The sequence below is a fragment of the Ranitomeya imitator genome, chromosome 1 (assembly GCF_032444005.1).
Source record: "Ranitomeya imitator isolate aRanImi1 chromosome 1, aRanImi1.pri, whole genome shotgun sequence".
In the NCBI taxonomy this organism is placed as follows: domain Eukaryota; kingdom Metazoa; phylum Chordata; class Amphibia; order Anura; family Dendrobatidae; genus Ranitomeya; species Ranitomeya imitator.
The window spans coordinates 848,401,723-848,421,733 of NC_091282.1; the positions used below are offsets into that span (position 1 = coordinate 848,401,723).

At 42.8% G+C, this 20,011-nt stretch overlaps 1 protein-coding gene across 2 annotated transcripts in view; it reads right to left on the reverse strand.

The window, feature by feature from the left end:
• CHAF1A (chromatin assembly factor 1 subunit A) overlaps positions 1-20,011 on the reverse strand; it is a 229,156-nt gene that overhangs the window by 88,871 nt on the left and 120,274 nt on the right. For both annotated transcript variants that reach the window (XM_069741254.1, XM_069741262.1), the window contains exons 7-8: positions 9,847-10,067; positions 3,586-3,793 (exon numbers count right to left, since the gene is read on the reverse strand). In XM_069741254.1, coding sequence (XP_069597355.1) covers positions 3,586-3,793; positions 9,847-10,067 — 429 coding nt within the window. The remainder of the gene's footprint in view (positions 1-3,585; positions 3,794-9,846; positions 10,068-20,011) is intronic.

Below are 20,011 nucleotides of genomic sequence, written 5' to 3' on the forward strand. Positions count from 1 at the left end.
TGGAGGATGTGCGACACTTCTCGCATAGCCTGGGTACTGCGGGTCCCCCCTTGGTGATTCACATATGCCACAGTCGTGGCATTGTCCGATTGTATTCTGATGTGACAGGCTGCCAGTAAGTGATGGAAGGCCCTCAATGCCAGGAGGATGGCACGAATTTCCAGGATGTTGATGGGCATGGTCGCTTCCACTGAAGACCACTTGCCCTGTGCCCTGTGGTGTAGGTGCACTGCACCCCAACCCGTCAGGCCCGCATCAGTGGTCAGAACCTTCCATTGACCTGTGAGAAAGGATTTCCCCTTTGCTAGCGAGGTTGGCTTGAGCAACCAGTGCAGGGACCTCCTGGTTGACTACGTTAGCTGGAACTCCCTGTCGAGAGGAAACAGGATTCCTATCCCAGGACTTGAGAATGGCTAGTTGGAGAAACCTGAGGTGAAACCGGGCCAAATGGGACTGCTTCTATTGCTGCCCCCATCCTGCCGAGGACTCTCATGGCAAACCGGAGATCGAGGGGGTTTGCGGAGGATGCAAACCACTAGGCGGAGAGCCAGTGCCTTGTCCCTGGGAAAGGGCACTAGACCCCTGGAGGTGTTGTCTAACATTCCCAGGAAGGTCAGATGCTGACTCAGGGTTGGTGATGACCTTTGTAGGTTGACTAACCAGCCCATGCGACTCAGAGTGTCGTCTGTGATTGAGACGCTGAGCTCGCAGTCATTGAAGGTAGGAGCCTTGATTAGTAGACCGTCCAGGTATGGAACGACTTCTATGCCTCTGGAGTGAGAAAAAAACCCCAGAGCAACCACAACAGAGAATGTAATAATATAATTTTTTATTTATTATTAATAGTAGACCATACAAAAAAATAATATCAATAATAAAGGAAAAAAAATAAAATAAAAAAATAAAAATTATATGTGTGTGTGTGTGTGTAAGATGTATATTAAAATATATGAATATAGAAGTGCCTGCGGCTAGCTGATGGCCCAATAATATAAGTTAAGTGTCCATATAGTATTCCAAGCGGCCCTATAGAATCAAACCAACTGTGCTGGTAAAATGAAAAGGGGGCAAAAAGGGGGAAGGTATGTGTGGGAATATAATAATATACTTATGTGCAATATAAATAGGTGTAAAACAAAATGTGCACAAACCTAGATAATATAGAACCAAGTGAGGTAAAAGGGGGGTGCCCTGGAGAGGTGCTGGTGGTCCCCGGAACTATATATACCATTTATACATAAGTAAGTGTCCTCCTATATGGTCCTTATATCGGCCCCCCTTTTACCTCACTTGGTTCTATATTATCTAGGTTTGTGCACATTTTGTTATACACCTATTTATATTGCACATTTATATTTTCCCTGTCTGAGTCGGAGTCACAGATGCCTTCCGAATCCTGTGTATCACGGAGGCGTCCCCTGCTGGGTGAGTTGGGGAGGAGGCCTTCTCTGGTCGGGGATTGCGGAGATCTGCATAGTCTGCCCCTGGAAGGGGACGGTCTAGATGACCTGGAACTACGGTGTCTCTCCCTAGAAGGGGATGACCGTGCTATAGGATGACGCAGATGGACTTGACCTATGGGTCCGCTTGCGTCCTGACCTAGACGTGGATGTGCCAGGTCGTTCTGTTCCTGAGTCAAGCTCTCCCTTTGCTTGGTAATGGTCATAGCCGAGGCATGACTCTGCAGAGCCTGAAGCAATGTGGAGGTTTGTTATCTATAGACTGTGTCATAGATTGCGACCTCTGAGTGACCCATTCCGGCGTGGCATTAGACACCGAGGCATTGGCAGGGGCTTCTTGGGGCTCTGATGCAGTAGTCTGGATGCAGTCCTGGCAGTCCGTACGTGCTGCCACTGAGGAGAGCGGTCCTGCAGGCTGTGCAGAATGCATAACAGCAGTCCTGCCTGGTTCTCCTGGATCTTGAGCCCGGCATAGTGCACAGAGTACAGAAGGGCTGGCTGCAGAGGACCTTACAGGGGTAGCTATGCAGAGGACCCCTATAGGGGAGCCCTATAGGGAATATGGATTCACAGCTGTGATCTTACCCCACCAGTTTGCCCCTAGGTCCAGCACCGAAGATCCACAGTCCTGTGCCCCCCGGAGACAGGCCGGCCTGGTCCTGTTCCAGTCCTGCTGACTGGTAGATGCAGGGTTAATCCTTGCTGCAGTAGAAATGGCCGCCGAGGAGGAGAGGTAGGGGGAGAAGGGGGGCGGAGAGCAGAAAAAAAGGCGGCAAAGCTGTGTAAAAACGCGCCCTGTCTCGATCCACCCCCTCTTTGACACTGTAGAGTGTCATATGTGTCATCCGGGGGGCGGGCAGGAGGCGGCAGCTTCAGATAGGCTGATGTCGGGGCCTAAATTAGATGCCTGATGCCCAGAAAGACTCCAAGCCCGGGTTTGGGTCGAATCTGAACCGGACCCCCCATGGATTTTAAGGCGGCAGGATAGCGGTGGGGCTATAAGCGGAAAGGGGGGCCTGTGAGGGGTCCCCCTAAGGCAGTATAGAGCTGGTGCTGCCGCAGAGACAGGGGGGCAGGGAGCCCTGTGTCTGTATGTGCCATGCCTGCCTGCACTCCCTCGGCCCCGACAAGCGCCCGCAGCTGGACTGGGGTCCCTGGATGCAGGCGCAGTGTGCTGGCCCATTGCTGGGAGCTGCAGAATGCTGCCTGTACAGGCCCTACCTGAGGCGTCTCAACCTAATGCCCCCAGAGGGGGATTAGAGAAAGTGCTGCTATGACCTTCAGGGGGCTTCATCCTCGCCTTGACCTCAACCCATAAACCAAAAGGAATTGGGGAAGGAGCGACATGGGGTGTCTCGACTTCAAACCAACACCAGAGGGAATGGGGAAGGAGCGACATGGGGGAAAAAAAAAACCATCTCGACTTCAACCGGGCACCCCGTAATAGGGGGCCGAGGAAGGAGCCATGCTGGGAGTCTCACAGGAGACCCACTTTTCTTCATCTGTAATCCGTCGGAAAAAAACGGAGTAAAAAATCTTAGGTGTGCCTCCTATGTGACACTAAGCAAAAACTGGAGAAGGCTGACGCCGTCCAGGGATGTATACTGCAGATGAGTGAGCCACGGTTAATCTTTTTCAGATTATGCATAGTGTCGCCTCCTAGTGGACAGCAGCATAACACCCATGGTCCTGTGTCCCCCAATGAGGCGACAGAGTAAATGGTCAAGTTGAAAATCATAATGATGGCTAATTTCCATTATGTGTAGCCCAGACTAACATGTGGCCAATATACAAGTGGGAAAATAAGTTATTGTTAGTCGTGACCCAAATAGAAAAAGCAGAGAGGTAGATACAGGAAATAGAGAAAAAAAGGGAGGCCAAAAACACAAGATAATTCTGGAAAATACAGAAGGTCATCATATTTTCATGCCTGGAAGAAAAACAAAAAAAGCATATATTTAAATCCCCTATGATATATTTTACATGCATCCCACAAGATACTGGTACCTTTTAACTGATATTAGGGGAAAAAGGCATTGTCCATAGCAATCACAGAGAAGTTTTCCTTTCCCTAGGGAGTAAATGTTGGTAGGTGAACATAAAAAAATTAAAATATGAGACTTACAGTGTCTTGAGCCCATGGCTTCCTTGGATTTATCATTGTGCTTGATCTGTTCCATGTGCCCCAGTAGGCTGGTCGGTAATTCTCGCAGAACTGAAACAATTTCATTTTACCAAGTTTTCTACGCTCTAGCATATTTTGTTTCTCAACAATTATATTCTCCTGTGTGGCTTCATCTGTATTTTCTAGAATCTGTACATCTTCTGTTTCACTGCCATTCACAGAAAAATGTCAAAACATTATTAAGTTTTGTAAATTTTAATTAACCACAAAAAGAAATACAGATCTACAGTTTTGCCTTGGCTGTGTATATATGTATCTACCTCACGCACAGGCTGTATAAAATGTCCTTTGTGGCATTATTTGCAAAAAAGGATGACAAATAGAATTTACTTTCAGGCTCCAAAATTATAACATTGAGATGTTAAAAATGTTTATAAGTTTCTATGATTAAATCATAATCAATCACAACTTTATAAGGGTCTTTTTACTCCTACAGACCACAACGGAAGCATATGCCAATAGAGGATAAAAATAGTACAATTTTATTTATAACACAAACATATACATACACAAACGGAGAATCACAATACAAAAATAGCTGCCACTACAAAGCCATGTCCTCCATACAGAAGGATGCCTATCATCAGATACACGAGTACCTGGACCAATGTTATCTGTCAAAAGTGTAAAGTACACAGGGAAAATAGTAAATAATAAACTCCTAGGTATATATATAGAACTGTATCACACAATTACAGATAGACTAGGTAATAACACTATATCATAAATCACAATCTAGTGCTGTATACTCTGTACAATATTATTACTCATTGGACGCTAAGGTGAAAAAAATATATCAATAAAGGGCAGCACAGACCCCAGATAATATGCCAATAAAGTGCCTAGTGACAGTAATAATATTTCATATATAGCTCATATCTATGGTATAAAGTGCAAATATATACCCAAGACCAAGCTGTCCTCGATCAGGGCAAAAAGGAATAAAGTGCCAAGTGACAAAGCAATATAAAACACCATTAGCGATAAAGCATAATGTAGCTAGACATATAAAGGCTCAGGGAGGAGAATAATACATGACCTGTGTAGCAGCGCCGCGTCTTATTATTATTATTTGTTAATATTATTATACTTTGGATTTTTTTCACCACTTAAATAACAAAGACCTTAGACATATTTGGTGTCTATGAACTCGAAACGACCTGGGGAATAATAAAGGCAAGTCAGTTTTGTCATTTAGTGAACATAGTAAAATAAACTCTGGAATTGCAATTTCATCACACTTGGAATTGTGTTCCCTTTTTCCAGTACACTATATGTTAAAACCAATGGTGTCGTTCAAAAGTGCAACTAGTCCCACAAAAAAACAAGCCCTCACATGGCCATATGGATGGAAAAATATAAAAAGTTATGGCTCTGGGAAAAAGGGGAGCAAAAAAAAAAACGAAAATACCTCTGGTCGAAGGGGTTAATTTCCCAGTGAAAAAGACATTAAACAAATATTTGGCATGGACACTTCCATAAGTCAGATTATCATAAAATAAGTGCAAAAATGTGCCAGAATTGTGGCATTTTAGCCGCAAAACACCTCACCAAAAAAATATAAAATTGTTTGTTTGTACGCCAAAATGTCACCTTGCCCTGACAAAAAAAGCTCACAGATCAATTGGTGGAAAAGTAAAAAAAAAAAAAACGTTATGGGTCTCAAAAGCAAAGGGTTATTTTTTTGTTTGTTTGTTTTTTTAACTGACCTTTAAATTTCTCAATTTTTTTTTCACCAAAAAACAAAAACAAAACTGCCTTAGCCATACTTAGTATCACTATAAGCATATTGACCTAAAGAATCAAGTTGCTGGGTCATTCTACTATATAATGAATGCCATAAAAACAAAACCCCAAAACAATGGCTGAATAGCATTTTTATTTTCTTGCCATTTCATCAGACATTGATTTTTTTTCTTTGCCATATACAGTACAATACATGGTAAAGTGAATGGAGACCTTCAAAAACTATAGATTGTCAAGCAAAAAACAAACCCTCATTCATCTTTCTCAAAACAAGAACATGGAGCAAAAAAAAAAAAAAAAAAAAAAGACTGGCTCTTTGAAGATGGGGAAGAAAAAAATGAAAGCATAAAAACGATAATTAGCTATGGCTAGAAGCGATTAAAAAAAGAAAAAGATTAGGCATAATGTTAATGGGGTTGGCAGGTCTAAAGCTACAAATCTGCAGTCACTATTTTAGTGAGAAGTGAAGATTCACAAGTTTAATCCGGACAACCCCTTTAACCCCTTCCCGACCCATGACGCCACATAGGCGTCATGAAAGTCGGTGCCAATCCGACCCATGACGCCTATGTGGCGTCATGGAAAGATCGCGTCCCTGCAGATCGGGTGAAAGGGTTAACTCCCATTTCACCCGATCTGCAGGGACAGGGGGAGTGGTAGTTTAGCCCAGGGGGGGTGGCTTCACCCCCTCGTGGCTACGATCGCTCTGATTGGCTGTTGAAAATGAAACTGCCAATCAGAGCGATTAGTAATATTTCACCTATTATAACGGGTGAAATATTACAATCCAGCCATGGCCGATGCTGAAATATCATCGGCCATGGCTGGAAATACTAATGTGCCCCCACCCCACCCCACCGATCGCCCCCCCAGCCCCCCGATCTGGCCGGTACACTGCTCCGGCTCCCCTCCGTCCAGTGCTCCGCTCCCCCCCGTGCTCCAATCACCCCCCCGTGCTCCAATCACCCCCCCTGCACTCCGATTCCCCCCCCCCCCCATGCTCTGTTCCACCCCCCCGTGCTCCGTTCCAGCCCCCCCGTGCTCCGTTCCACGCCCCCCGTGCTCCGTTCCACGCCCGCCGCGCTCCAATTCCCCCTCCCATGCTCCGTTCCCCCCCCCCCCCCCCCATCATACTTACCGATCCTGCGGGGCTCCGTCCGTCTTCTCCCTGGGCGCCGCCATCTTCCAAAATGCCGGCCGGCAGATTCGTTCCAAAGTACATTTTGATCACTGAGATATAATCTATCTCAGTGATCAAAATAAAAAAAATAATAAATGACCCCCCCCCTTTGTCACCCCCATAGGTAGCGACAATAAAAAAAATAAAGAAATATTTTTTTTTCCACTAATGTTAGAATAGGGTTAGGGGTAGGGTTAGGGGTAGGGTTAGGGTTAGGGCTAGGGTTAGGGCTTCAGTATGTGCACACGTATTCTGGTCCTCTGCGGATTTTTCCGCTGCGGATTTGAAAAATCCGCAGTGCTAAACCGCGGCGGATTTACCGCGTTTTTTTCTGCGCATTTCACTGCGGTTTTACAATTGCGATTTTCTATTGGAGCAGTTGTAAAACCGCTGCGGAATCCGCACAAAGAAGTGACATGCTGCGGAATGTAAACCGCTGCGTTTCCGTGCAGTTTTTCCGCAGCATGTGTACAGCGATTTTTGTTTCCCGTAGGTTTACATTGAACTGTAAACTCATGGGAAACTGCTGCGGATCCGCAGCGTTTTCCGCAGCGTGTGCACATACCTTTAGAATTAGGCTATGTGCACACGGTGCGGATTGGCCGCTGCGGATTCGCAGCAGTGTTCCATCAGGTTTACAGTACCATGTAAACATATGAAAAACCAAATCCGCTGTGCCCATGGTGCGGAAAATACCGCGCGGAAACGCTGCGTTGTATTTTCCGCAGCATGTCAATTCTTTGTGCGGATTCCGCAGCGTTTTACACCTGTTCCTCAATAGGAATCCGCAGGTGAAATCCGCACAAAAAACACTGGAAATCCGCGGAACATCCGCAGGTAAAACGCAGTGCCTTTTACCCGCGGATTTTTCAAAAATGATACTGAAAAATCTCACACGAATCCGCAACGTGGGCACATGGCCTTAGGGTTAGGGTTGGAATTAGGGTTGTGGTTAGGGTTGTGATTAGGGTTATGGCTACAGTTGGGATTAGGGTTAGGGGTGTGTTGGGGTTAGGTTTGTGATTAGGGTTATGGCTACAGTTGGGATTAGGGTTAGGGGTGTGGGGGGGTTAGTGTTGGAGTTAGAATTAAGGGGTTTCCACTGTTTAGGCACATCAGGGGGTCTCCAAACGCAACATGGCGCCACCATTGATTCCAGCCAATCTCGTATTCAAAAAGTCAAATGGTGCTCCCTCAATTCCGAGCCCCGACGTGTGCCCAAACAGTGGTTTACCCCCACATATGGGGTACCAGCATACTCAGGATAAACTGCGCAACAATTACTGGGGTCCAGTTTCTCCTGTTACCCTTGTGAAAATAAGGAAATGCTTGCTAAAACATCATTTTTGAGGAAAGAAAAATGATTTTTTATTTTCACGGCTCTGCGTTGTAAACGTCTGTGAAGCACTTGGGGGTTCAAAGTGCTCACCACATATCTAGATAAGTTCCTTGGGGGGGTCTAGTTTCTAAAATGGGGGGGGTTTCTACTGTTTAGGCACACCAGGGGCTCTGCAAACGCAATGTGACGCCCGCAGACCATTCCATCAAAGTCTGCATTTCTAAAGTCACTACTTCCCTTCTGAGCCCCGACGTGTGCCCAAACAGTGGTTTACCCCCACACATGGGGTATCAGCGTACTCAGGAGAAACTGGACAACAACTTTTGGGGTCCAATTTCTCCTGTAACCCTTGGGAAAATAAAAAATTCTGGGCTAAATAATTATTTTTGAGGAAAGAAAACGTATTTATTATTTTCACGGCTCTGCATTATAAACTTCTATGAAGCACTTGGGGGTTCAAAGTGCTCACCACACATCTAGATAAGTTCCTTTCGGGGTCTAGTTTCCAAAATGGGGTCACTTGTGGGGGAGCGCCAATGTTTAGGCACACAGGAGCTCTCCAAACGCGACATGGTGTCCGCTAACGATGGAAATAATTTTTCATTCAAAAAGTCAAATGGCGCTCCTTCCCTTCCGAGCCTTACCATGTGCCCAAACAGTGGTTTACCCCCACATATGAGGTATCGGCGTACTCAGGAGAAATTGCCCAACACATTTTAGGATCCATTTTATCCTGTTGCCCATGTGAAAATGAAAAAATTGAGGCTAAAAGAATTTTTTTGTGAAAAAAAAGTACTTTTTCATTTTTACGGATCAATTTGTGAAGCACCTGGGGGTTCAAAGTGCTCACTATGCATCTAGATAAGTTCCTTGGGGCATCTAGTTTCCAAAATGGGGTCACTTGTGGGGGAGCTCCAATTTTTAGGCACACGGGGGCTCTCCAAACGTGACATGGTGTCCGCTAAAGAGTGGAGCCAATTTTTTATTCAAAAAGTCAAATGGCGCTCCTTCCCTTCCAAGCCCTGCCGTGCGCCCAATCAGTGGTTTACCCCAACATATGGGGTATCAGCGTACTCAGGACAAATTGGACAACAACTTTCGTGGTTCAGTTTCTCCTTTTACCATTGGGAAAATAAAAAAATTGTTGCTAAAAGATAATTTTTGTGACTAAAAAGTTAAATGTTCATTTTTTCCTTCCATGTTGCTTCTGCTGCTGTGAAGCACCTGAAGGGTTAATAAACTTTTTGAATGTGGTTTTGAGTACCTTGAGGGGTGCAGTTTTTAGAATGGTGTCACTTTTGGGTATTTTCTGCCATATAGACCCCTCAAACTGACTTCAAATGTGAGGTGGTCCCTAAAAAAAATGGTTTTGTAAATTTCGTTGTAAAAATGAGAAATCGCTGGTCAAATTTTAACCCTTATAACTTCCTAACAAAAAAAAATTTTGTTTCCAAAATTGTGCTGATGTAAAGTAAACATGTGGGAAATGTTATTTATTAACTACTTTGTGTCACATATCTCTCTGGTTTAACAGAATACAAATTCAAAATGTGAAAATTGCGAAATTTTCAAAATTTTCACCAAATTTCCGTTTTTATCACGAATAAACGCAGAATTTATTGACCTAAATTTACCACTAACATGAAGCCCAATATGTCACAAAAAAACAATCTCAGAACCGCTAGGATCCGTTGAAGCGTTCCTGAGTTATTACCTCATAAAGGGACACTGGTCAGAATTGCAAAAAACGGCAAGGTCTTTAAGGTCAAAATAGGCTGGGTCATGAAGGGGTTAAAATGCAAGTAGGTGGTCTGTAAATTTGTTTCAGAATTGAAGTATGCCAAGATATCCATTGTTACTAAACATCACTGTGGGCCCAATGACATGTCTAGAAAAAGTCCAAAAATATTTTTTTACCACATTTATATGAACTTACCTGGTTAAATTTTGCAGATGAGGCATTTTAGTCTGCCCCATTCTTCTTGGCTTCCTCCCTTTTATTTCCATCAAAAATAAAGATTCAGAGTCTTGGTCTTGCAGAAGCTTATCTAATCGGTCTGAAGTTTCCTGGTCAAATTCAACCCGACACAAAGGAGCAACAGCCATGTTCTTTTTTATTTCGAATGGAGCAAACTTTCCACACGACTGGGCAAATGTCTAGAATAGAGTTTAAAGTATAAATACAAATGGAGATGGAAACAGGAAAACAGCATAGGAAAGTAACCAGCCAGGCTCTCAGACAATGATCAACATTTCCTTATTTTAACTATTTTCATACGGCTTTTATTTAGTAGGATGATTACACATGCATTGTGTTACCTGATTGCACACATCAGTCAATATGGATTTCTACTTTGTTTAGATAATCATGTATTATATTCTGACTGAATCATGGTTTTCCTTTTTTTCTATGTTTGTTTTATTTTGTATGGCGGATTGATCCCATTTATTCTGACATACGTGTATGTGTATATACGGTACTTTTTAGGCTATGAACAAGGTCATGTGACCAAAACACTGGCCCATTACATAGATGTTTGCTGTTGATTCATGAAATAAATGTCTAGCTTTCAGTCTGAATTGTAGTGCCTGGTTTCTCCTCAATGACTAAGATAATATTTACAATGGAGCAGCCATCTTCAATCAGCCGTTGTGTGCAAGTGCTGCCTTCTTAGTGTTGCAATATTAATGTTGAGGAGTGTGCAAGTATTACATAAGTGTGTTTATCGATAAATTAAACGCAAGTACACACAAAGTACTAGGAGAATGTTTTAGGCAGCATTGGAATAAAATGCTGCAATGTAAGAATACTTTCAAAAACCTAAATATAAATATATATTTTTTTTATCAACATAAGACTGATATACAAAAGAGAAATCTAAATTACATTTTTGGTGTGGTCACTACCTTCAAACCCTTAATTCTTCTAGATATATTTGAACACAATGAAGTTGTTCCAAACATCTTCAAGAAGTGACCACAGATCTTCAGTGTATGTATGCTTGTGCTAATCCCTTGTATCCAAAGCTCTCTTGCCACTGCCAGAGCCCTGCAAAATGACCTCCAGCAGGCCACAAATGTGCATGTGTCTGCACAAACTGTTAGAAACTGACTCCATGAGGATGGTGTAAGTGCCCAACGTCCACAGATGGGGGTTATGCTCACAGCCCAACACCATGCAGGACGATTGGCATTTGCCACAGAGCACCAGGATTGGTAAATTCACCACTGGCGCCCTGTGCTCTTCACAGATGAAAGCAGGTCCACACTGAGCACATGTGACAGACGTGACAGAGTCTGGAGACGCCACAGAGCGCGATCTGCTGCCTGTAACATCCTTCAGCATGACCGGTTTGGCAGTGGGTCAGTAATGGTGTGGGGTTGAATTTCTTTGGAGGGCCGCACAGCCCTCCATGTCCTCGCCAGAGGTAGCCTGACTGCCATTAGGTACCGAGATGAAATCCTCAGACCCCTTGTGATACCATATGCTGGTGCAGTTTGCAATGGGTTCCTCCTAATGCAGGACAATGCCAGACCTCATGTGGCTGGAGTGTGTCAGCAGTTCCTGCAAGATGAAGGCATTGAAGCTAATGGACTGGCCCGCGTGTTCCCCAGACCTGAATCCCATTGAACACATCTGGGACATCGTATCTCGCACCATCAACCAATGTCACGTTGCACCACAGACTGTCCAGGAGTTGGTGGATGCTTTAGTCAAGGTCTGGGAGGAGATCCCTCAGGGGACCATCCGCTGCCTCATCAGGAGCATGCCCAGGTGTTGTAGGGAGGTCATACAGGCACATGGAGGCCACACACACTACTGAACATCATTTCCTTGTCTTGAGGCATTTCCACTTAAGTTGGATCAGCCTGTAATTTGATTTTCCACTTTGATTATGCGCATCATTCCAAATCCAGACCTCCATGGGATATTCATTTTGATTTACATTGATCATTTTTATGTTTTATTGTTCTCAACACATTCCACTATGTAATGAATAAAAAGATTTGCAACCAAAATATTTCATTCAGTAATATCTACGATGTGGTATTTTAGTCGTTAACTTTATTTTTTTGAGCACTGTATATTAACTGATAAATACATTTATGTAAAAACAAAAAAAGTACATATATTTGGTATCGTCGCCTTCCAAACGACCTATAAAACTGTCCAACTAGTTAACCCCTTCAGTGAATACCATTAAAAAAAACAAAAGGCAAAAAAAACTGCTTTATCATTCAACAAAAAGTGGAATAAAACGCAAATAAAAAGACGAATGTAAATAAAAATGGTATCTCTGTAAAAAACCAAGCTGCCCTACAGCTGTCAGTGGAAAAATAAACAGCGCTCCGAATAAAGCCATGCAAAGAATTATTTTTTTTCTATAAAATAGTTTTCATGATGTTAAAGCACTAAATATACTGTATATACTCGTGTAAAAGCTGAGTTTCTCAGAACATTTTTTCGTTGGCTGTGGATGTAACTGTGCCCGCTGCTAAAGAGAAATGAATATTCACTGGGCTGGCAGTAAATATTCATTTCTCTCATAGTGCGCACAGTTGCAACTGCCGGCTTCCAGCACCCATCCTACTTACTTTCCCTGCAAACCCTCGCTGCATCTCATTCCAGCGCCAGTGAATATTCATTACTTTAATGAGCGGAGACACGTGATTGTTCGGCTGGAAGAGCTGCTGGCGCCGGAACGAAATGCAGCGAGGGTGAACAGGGAAGGTAAGCAGGATGTTTTTGTTGTGTTTTTTTTTAAATTTTTTTATAGCAACCATGCATACAAGGATAGGGGATAAGGAGCCATGCATACAAGGACAGGGACGGGAAGCCATGCATACAAGGACAGGGACGGGAAGCCATGCATACAAGGACAGGGAAGGAGAGCCATGCATACAAGGACAGGGAAGGAGAGCCATGCATACAAGGACAGGGAAGGAGAGCCATGCATACAAGGACAGGGAAGGAGAGCCATGCATACAAGGACAGGGAAGGAGAGCCATGCATACAAGGACAGGGAAGGGGAGCCATGCATACAAGGACAGGGAAGGGGAGCCATGCATACAAGGACAGGGATGGGGAGCCATGCAAACAAGGACAGGGATGAGGAGCCATGCAAACAAGGACAGGGATGAGGAGCAATGCAAACAAGGACAGGGATGGGGAGCCATGCAAACAAGGACAGGGATGGGGAGCCATGCAAACAAGGACAGGGATGGGGAGCCATGCATACCCGGCTTTTACTCAAATCATTAAGTTTTCCCAGTTTTTTGTGGCAAAATTATGTGCCTCGGCTTATACTCGGGTTGACTTATACTCGAGTATATATGGTAAATAATATTTAAAAAAAACAATATAAATGGGGTATCACTGTAATAGTACTGACCCAAAGAATAAAGATGCCTTATCAATGTTACCACACGCGGAAAGGCACATATAAAAAAAAAAAAAATCCAGAATTGCTGGTTTTTGATTACTCTGCCTTTAAAGAATCGTAAAACAGAAAGATCAAAAAATTTCATGTGAACGAAAATGGTACCAATAAAAAACTATTTGTCCCGCAAAAAACAAGCTGACATGACTGTCAGCCGAAAGTTGGAAAAATTCTAACTAACTAGTTTTCACAACAAAAAGCTTTTTTTTTTTTTTTATTGTGTGACAGCAGCCAAAGATTAAAAAAAAAAATCAATATAAATCTGGTATCGCTGTAATTGCACCGACCCGAAGAATAAAGTTGTCTCATCATTTCTACCGTACGAAGGAATGGCATAAAAAACAAAATAGATCCAATTCTTCACCTGCTGTTGATTTGTTCATTCTGCCCCCCAAACATCTTAGTAAAGCTTGGCTCACATTTATTCCACGCTGTGCTGAGCGCTTACACCAAGGTTTCTGTGTACATCTCTGAAATACGCGATTGAAAATGCACTCCGGCAGAAGATTTCCTATAATGGAGCAGATGGAGACACTCTAGATGCTGTTTAGCCTGTGATCAGGCAGTGTGTGTCTTTTTAGGAGTGCATAATAGAGCTGTTGGCCAGTTTTGTGCACTTCTGGAAAAAAGGACAAATGAAGAACAGAGGCCAAACAGAGCCCAGCGTAACTCTGCTGACTCAGTATAATGAATGGATCCCTCAGGTGTGTCATCTGAATCACATCACTGGGAGATTTAGATGGAAACCCCAAAGTGCTCAGCGTAGAGAGCGGGATAAATGTGATCCCAAATGTAATGTAAAAGCTTCCCAAGAAAAGTTTCAACTCAATTCACAAAAAAGTAAGTCTCCACTCAGGTCCGTCATCCATTACCAGAAATATAAGGGGCTTCCATGTTACTGGTACTACAAAAGACTTTGGAAAAGCGCTATAGCTCCTCATCCCCCAAAAGAAATTCAGCAAATTCTGTGCTTCCAAATCAAAATGCCCCCTTCCCTTCTGAGCCCCAGAGTGTACTTAACCCTTGTCAGGCTGCATAATTTTACAACCTTAACAGGCTGCATAGGTACAATTGTACCTTCACATATACCTCCACTGTGGGAAGACTTTACTTGGTTTCAGAAACTAAAGTTCATTCAGCTACAAATGTTATGCTGATATCTATTGTTCAGTGTTGTTACTGGTCACTTATGTTGCTGTCAATTAAGTTAATTCAAACTGGGAGTGGCTTCTACTTGTCTTCCTGCCTCCCTCCTCTCATTAGCCATTTTGCTGTTCATCTCATTGCTGTGAGCACACATTTCTAGGCTTGTGAAGTCTTCAATTTCTTGGAAACGAAGGTAGGAAAGTCTCACAGCATCTAACAGCCAGTTATACCTTTATTCTCATTATGTGGGGACAGAACAGTCAAATTGTCTTTCAGCCTGGACTTGGCTTACATATATTTTGTATGAAACTTATCACTATAGGTATAATTTTTATACGAAAAATGGATAATAATTAGTATCTACATATTGTTTTACGATGTTTTATTTATATTCAGCACAAAATACGAAGCCAAAATTCATCTAGCAAGTCATCATGAGTGATAGTAATGCTGGATCTAGTTTCCGCCATAATCCAAGAAAACGTGTTTGCAGGTTAGTATAATTTTGTGAAAAGCCAATAATGTAGTATTTCGGAAAATTATTTATTTTACATTTTTTCATATTTACAGATTTACGTCTGACGAAATGATGCGAATGCTAGAAGAATCTGATTCTGAGCATGAGGATGAACCATATGTTCCATCTGATGATGAAAACTATGTACCACAAGTGGATGTTACTGAAGAAGATTCAGACATTGAACAAGAAATGGTCATAGAGCATGAAAATGAATACGAATCAGACGAAAGTGTTGAGGATGATTCTGTGCCTCAAAGTGCAGGCGACATTTGGACTGCTAAGGATGAAACTCAATGGTGCAGTAATCCACTGCCAAATGCACAAACAAAATCTCGTAATGTCCTACGACAAAGAGGTGGCCCTGCAGCAATCAGCAACCTATATACAGCAAAAGAGCTATTCAAGTCCATCATGACTCCCGAGATGTGTGACATCATATTACGGGAAACGAATCGAAAGGCCAAGAGAGTTTGTGATGCTTACAACAACGAACTGGTACAACGTTTTCCTGATTCTTCCAAACGGCCACCACAAAAAACATTCAAGCAATTTACTGAAACTGAACTTCATGCATTTTTGGGCATACTGATTGCTGCTGGTGTGCACAGAGCCAACAAAGAGAATCTGGAGGAAATGTGGAATGTTGCTGCTCTGCCTCTTATACGTGCAGCCATGTCTCGTGACCGCTTCAAGATGATACTCAGATTTATCAGGTTTGACAACGAAAATACACGTGCAGAACGTGTGCAAACAGATAAAGCTGCACCAATACGGGACATCTGGACAATGCTGAACAGTAATCTGGAGAGAGCCTACAAGCCATATCATTGTATCACCGTCGACGAGCAATTATTTCCATTTAGAGGTCATACTAAATTTACCCAGTATATACCTTCAAAACCAGCTAAATATGGCATAAAGATTTTCTGGGCTTGTGACTCATCAAATGCCTACCCTTTACAAGGTCAGCTCTACACTGGGAAACCAACTGATGGTCCTCGACAAGTAAACATTGGAGAACGAACAGTATTGGACCTAGTGAGCTCGTATAAAGGCTCTGGAAGAAATGTCACCACCGATAACTTCTTTACAACCATGGAACTAGCTAAGGTATTGAACTCCTGGAACATGACACTAGTTGGTACAGTGAGAAAAAACAAAAGGTTCCTACCTAACAACATGCAGCCTGCCAAAGAAAGGCCTGTATACTCGACAAATTTTGCCTACAATCATGATGCAACAGTCTGTTCATATGTACCAAAGAAGAACAAATCAGTCGTGCTTCTATCATCTATGCACATGACGGGAGAAGTTGAAGAGACACTAGCAGCCAAGCCAGAGATAATAAAATACTACAACATAACAAAAGGTGGCGTTGATGTTATGGATAAAATGTTGGGAGAGTACACTGTGAAACGACGAACATCACGTTGGACTTTGGCATTTTTCTACAATATGATTGATGTCAGTGGGTTAGCATCCTACATCATCTACAGAGAACACAATCCAAGCTTCAGGGCAAAGGATCAACGAAGAAAGTTCCTGAAAGATCTCGCAAATCAGCTGTGTATGATTGCAATTGAAGATCGTAGTACAAACAAAATGATAATGAGAAACCATTTTCTTCGAGGTGCAGTAGAAATGGTGCTTGGACGATGCATTGTGGTAGCATCGCAGCCAGCAGCTGGCCCCAAAATACCTCATGGTAGTCGTGGACCCTCCCCTGTTGTTGGTAGTTGCTATGTCTGCAGAGACCTGAGGCGAAAACAACGCAAGACTAGAAAGTCTTGTGTGGTTTGTGTGAAACCCATTTGCGATGAACACTCTGTAGCAAAGCCAACATGCATTACTTGCAAAGAAAATCAATAAAAAAAAGTTTCTTACATTTTCTTTTATAATGTAAATGAACAGTTTTTTACTTGTTTATAATAGTTAAATAGCATTATCATTAAAAAAAAAATTTATGCTTTTTCCCTTGCATTATCTTCATTCAAAATATATGAGGTACATTTGTACCTATGCAGCTTGTTATGGATGCAAAAAGATCTCGACCCCTTATCTCGGAAGCGGGTGGAGATATTTTATTGAAATTTGGCCAATATATTCTGGACCAAAAATGTAGAGATGTCACGAAATTTCAGCCCTCTACGTCTTTTCAAAAAAAAGTTATTGCAATTTTAAAACGGAATAGTTACAATTGTACCTATTCAGCCGGATAAGGGTTAAGCCACATTTAGCATCCACATGTTTGCCATTTTTGTTGTGATGACAGCCACTCTAATTTACAGGTGCATGTCTCCAGAAGAATGAGCTGGGCACCACAACATACTGGTGACTACAACTTACTGGGCACTACAATGGCAGTTTGCAATTTTCACTCAGCAACATCCAATGCTGCTTGTTTCTGCAAAACACCCATGGGGTGAAATCACTACTACACCTGTAGATACACCCCTTTTGGAATTTTATTTCCGAAATGAGGGAGGATTCTGCTCTTTCAGCATTTATGTGCTCTGTATATGGAGTCTGCAAACTATTCAAGGAAAATCTGTGCTCCAGGAAGCAAATAGCGCTCTGTCCCTCCGGAGTCTCGCCATATGGCTAAGCAGTACTGAACAGCCACACATGGGGTATTTCCACATTCAACAGAAATTAAGGAACACATTTTGGTGCCATTTTTACCCATTTCCCAGTGTGAAAATGTAAAATCTGGGGCTAAAACAAAATTTTGATGCCAAGAATGCAATTGTTTATTCTTCACTGCCCAATAGTGTAAAATCCTGTGACACACTTGTGGTGTCAATATGATCACTGCACCCCTAGATCAATTCATTGAAAGATGTAGTTTGTACAGTGGGGTCACTTATGGGGGTGAGGGGTTTGCTGTTATGGCACCTCAGGACTCTGCCAATGTGAGTATTGCACTGTTCCTCAAAAATAGTTTTTGACCACATATGGAGTATCTGAGAACTTAGGAGAAATTGCACAACAAATTTTGAGGACTATTTTCTTCTTCTATCCTTGTGAAAATTTAAACAAAAAAAAAATTGAGGATAAAAACATTTTTGTAGGGATTATTATTCCCCCCACAGATCAACGTTGTAAAATTCTGTGAAGCGCCTGTGGGTTCAAGGTGTTCACCACACATCTATTCCTTGAGGGGTCTAAATTGCAAAATGGGTCACTTTACACTGTTCAGGTACATCAGGAGCTCTCCAAACGCAACATGACACCTGCAGAACATTCCATCAAAATCTGTGTTGCAAAACGTCACTTCATTCTTTCTCAACCCTGCAGTGCGCCGAATCAGTAGTTTTCCACCACATATGGGGTATATGTACTCAGGGGAAATTGCACAACACATTGTATGGTGCATTTTTTCCTGTTACAGTCGTAAACATAAAAAAAAATTGGGGCTACAAACTTGTGGGGAAAATGTGATTTTTCATTTTCACGGCTCAACATTATAAACTTCTGTGAAGCACCTGGTGGTTCAAGATGCACACCACACAGCTAGACAAGTTCCTTGAGAGGTAGTTTCCAAAATGGGGTCCCTTGTTGGGGGTTTCCATTGTGTAGGCACATCAGGGTCTCTCCAAAAGCGACATATTGAATCAGGAGTACTATACTACATTTCTAATTGGAGGTTAATACTAATATTAATATACCTACTATATATTGGAATAGGATTTTGGAGATGGGAATACCCCTCTCTAAAGTGAACTTAATACCTTATACATGCTGCCTAACATGTACGTATAGGCAGAGATCTGTCACTCCAGAGGAGCAGGCAGGTAGAACCCGCCAGAAACTAGTCTATAGAACAGTCATGGCCCCTGGCAGCTATTTAAGATATGTTCCTCTCTGCAGTGCCACAGTGTTCCAGAGTCTGATTGTATGTTGCACACGGCAGGGGTGGACATACTGCAGTTGCATCGGGGCCCGGAGGTGGATCCTTGGCGATCTGGGGTGGGAGGAAAGAGAGAGACGATGAGGGTGGGAGGGGAGAGAGCGACGGCGAGGGTGGGAGGGGAGAGAGCAACGGCGAGGGTGGGGGAAAGGAATTGAGATGGGAGTAAGGGGGACCTAAAATGTGCTTATAAACGGGGGGGGCGGGGGGGGGGGGGGGGGGGGGCGACATTAGATATGAATGTAAAATGAGTTAGGTGGCAGAGGAGGGTGCCAAGCCCCTGATAGTGTTATAACGATTTGTAAAATGGGGGGGATGCTATCAGGGACTTAAAAGTTATTGGGGGAGTGGCAGAAGAGGGGATAAGGTGAATAGAACACTTAATAATAATTAACATAATTAAATTGAAAGGTGGTAGATGCTGTCAGGGGCTTGTAATGAATTGGGAGGTGGGGGTATGTTAAAGGGAACCTGTCAGGTTGGCGCTGTTATACTGATTAAAATGATACCTTGGTTGATGAAATCCATCTTGTGGTTGTTTAATCTTTATTTTCAGTTTTGAGTTAATGAGATTCTCATGCTTTGAGGCGGGGCTGTGGACGGGGCTTTATGTGGTGCTATGCTTACAAATTCATCTGTATAGGTTTAGGACAGGTCACTGATCCTTCAGTGACCCTGCCCCCCCCCCCTTTTAAATACTGCATAGAATATTGTGGGGGGGGGGGGGGGGGGGGAGAGAGAATTAACATTCATTAAAATGGAGCCGGCGCTGTAACATGATATAATGGCTAATATGATTTAGTAATATAGTGTTGTAGGGAGAAAAAAAAAATATTTTCATCAAAATGGTGGCGGCGCCATTTTGCTAGAGGAAAAGATTTTTTTTTTTTTTTTTAAGCTCAATCAAAATGGAACCATCTGCACCATTTTAATAGATTCAATTTTTTTTCTCCAGTAAAAATGGCTTGCACATTAGCATCTATCAGAACGCGGTTGATGCTATTGCGCCGCCACCATTTTGATGGATCCAAAAAAAAAATTAATTTCTCCAGCAAAATGGCACAGGCGGTGCTTGACCAGTAGC